The sequence below is a fragment of the Rhincodon typus genome, unplaced genomic scaffold (genome assembly GCF_021869965.1).
Source record: "Rhincodon typus isolate 14 unplaced genomic scaffold, sRhiTyp1.1 hic_rhity00000069, whole genome shotgun sequence".
Lineage (NCBI taxonomy): Eukaryota > Metazoa > Chordata > Chondrichthyes > Orectolobiformes > Rhincodontidae > Rhincodon > Rhincodon typus.
The window spans coordinates 10,199-11,196 of record NW_025965707.1 but is presented as its reverse complement, the minus strand read 5'-3'; the positions used below and the strand labels follow the sequence as shown (position 1 = coordinate 11,196).

General features: G+C 55.5%; 1 protein-coding gene across 1 annotated transcript in view; it reads right to left on the bottom strand.

Moving 5' to 3' along the window:
• The window catches only part of LOC125488226 (disco-interacting protein 2 homolog B-A-like), a 3,521-nt gene extending 2,679 nt beyond the window's left edge, over positions 1-842 (bottom strand). The window contains exons 1-2 of the mRNA XM_048621156.1: positions 741-842; positions 286-360 (exon numbers count right to left, since the gene is read on the bottom strand). Of these exons, the coding sequence (XP_048477113.1) occupies positions 286-360; positions 741-842 (177 nt within the window). The remainder of the gene's footprint in view (positions 1-285; positions 361-740) is intronic.
• Positions 843-998: the final 156 nt, after the last annotated feature.

The window sequence follows — 998 nt, the reverse complement described above, 5'->3', positions numbered from 1 at the left end:
GTGGGAAATTGTCCCATAGTGCCCAGGGATGTGCAGGTTAGGGTGGGTTGGCCATGGGAAATTGTCCCATAGTGTCCATGGATGCGCAGGTTAGGGTGGGATTGGCCGTGGGAAATTGTCTCGTAGAGCCCAGGAATGTGCAGGTTAGGGTGAATTGGCCATGAGATATTGCATGAGTTGAGGGGGGATATTGAGGGAAGAGGGGCAGGTTTCCCTCCATCATTTAATTCCCGACTCACCATCCCTCCACCCCCCAGCCCAGCCCGAATGGAGGGGCTGACTCACCTCCCCGAGGTGTGAGTCTCCCAGGGGACCCCTGGTCTCCGGGTTCACGATGATCACTCTCACTCCAGGTAGTATCTGTTGAGACACGGGGTGAGAGACACAGAGTTAGAGGGCAGGGTCCGTGAGGTGGCCGTGCTGGGTTGGGGAGGTAGGGAAACAGATGGGGGCAGGAGGGCGGGGGGGGGGAGTGCAGTGACAGAGACAGAGACACATACACACATCAAAGTGGAGAGATAGGGATAGAGAGAGACACAGACTGAGAGATGGGGATAGAGATAGACGGACTGAGAGGTGGGGATAGAGAGAGACAAAGACTGAGAGATGGGGATAGAGAGAGAGACAGACTGAGAGACGGGGATAGAGACAGACAGACAGAGAGAGACGGGAATAGACAGACAGACAGAGATGGGAATAGAGAGACACAGACTGAGATGGGGGTAGGGAGAGACACAGACCGAGAGATGGGGAGCGAGCCAGGGAGAGGCATAGTTCGGTGGGGTTACTGGTGCTGTGATTGAGAGGATGTGATGTACAGAGTTAAAGTAAATTAATGACATTTCACGGACGGGGTAACTGACGGGGTAACTGTGCACAGTGTCTGAAGGAGAGCAAAGTTCGGGGAGGAATAGAGGGAGTGACGGACTGGGAGTGAGGGCGAAGGGGAGAGATAGTTGGGGGGAGAACGAGAGAGGGATAGTCGGTGGGGGGGGGGG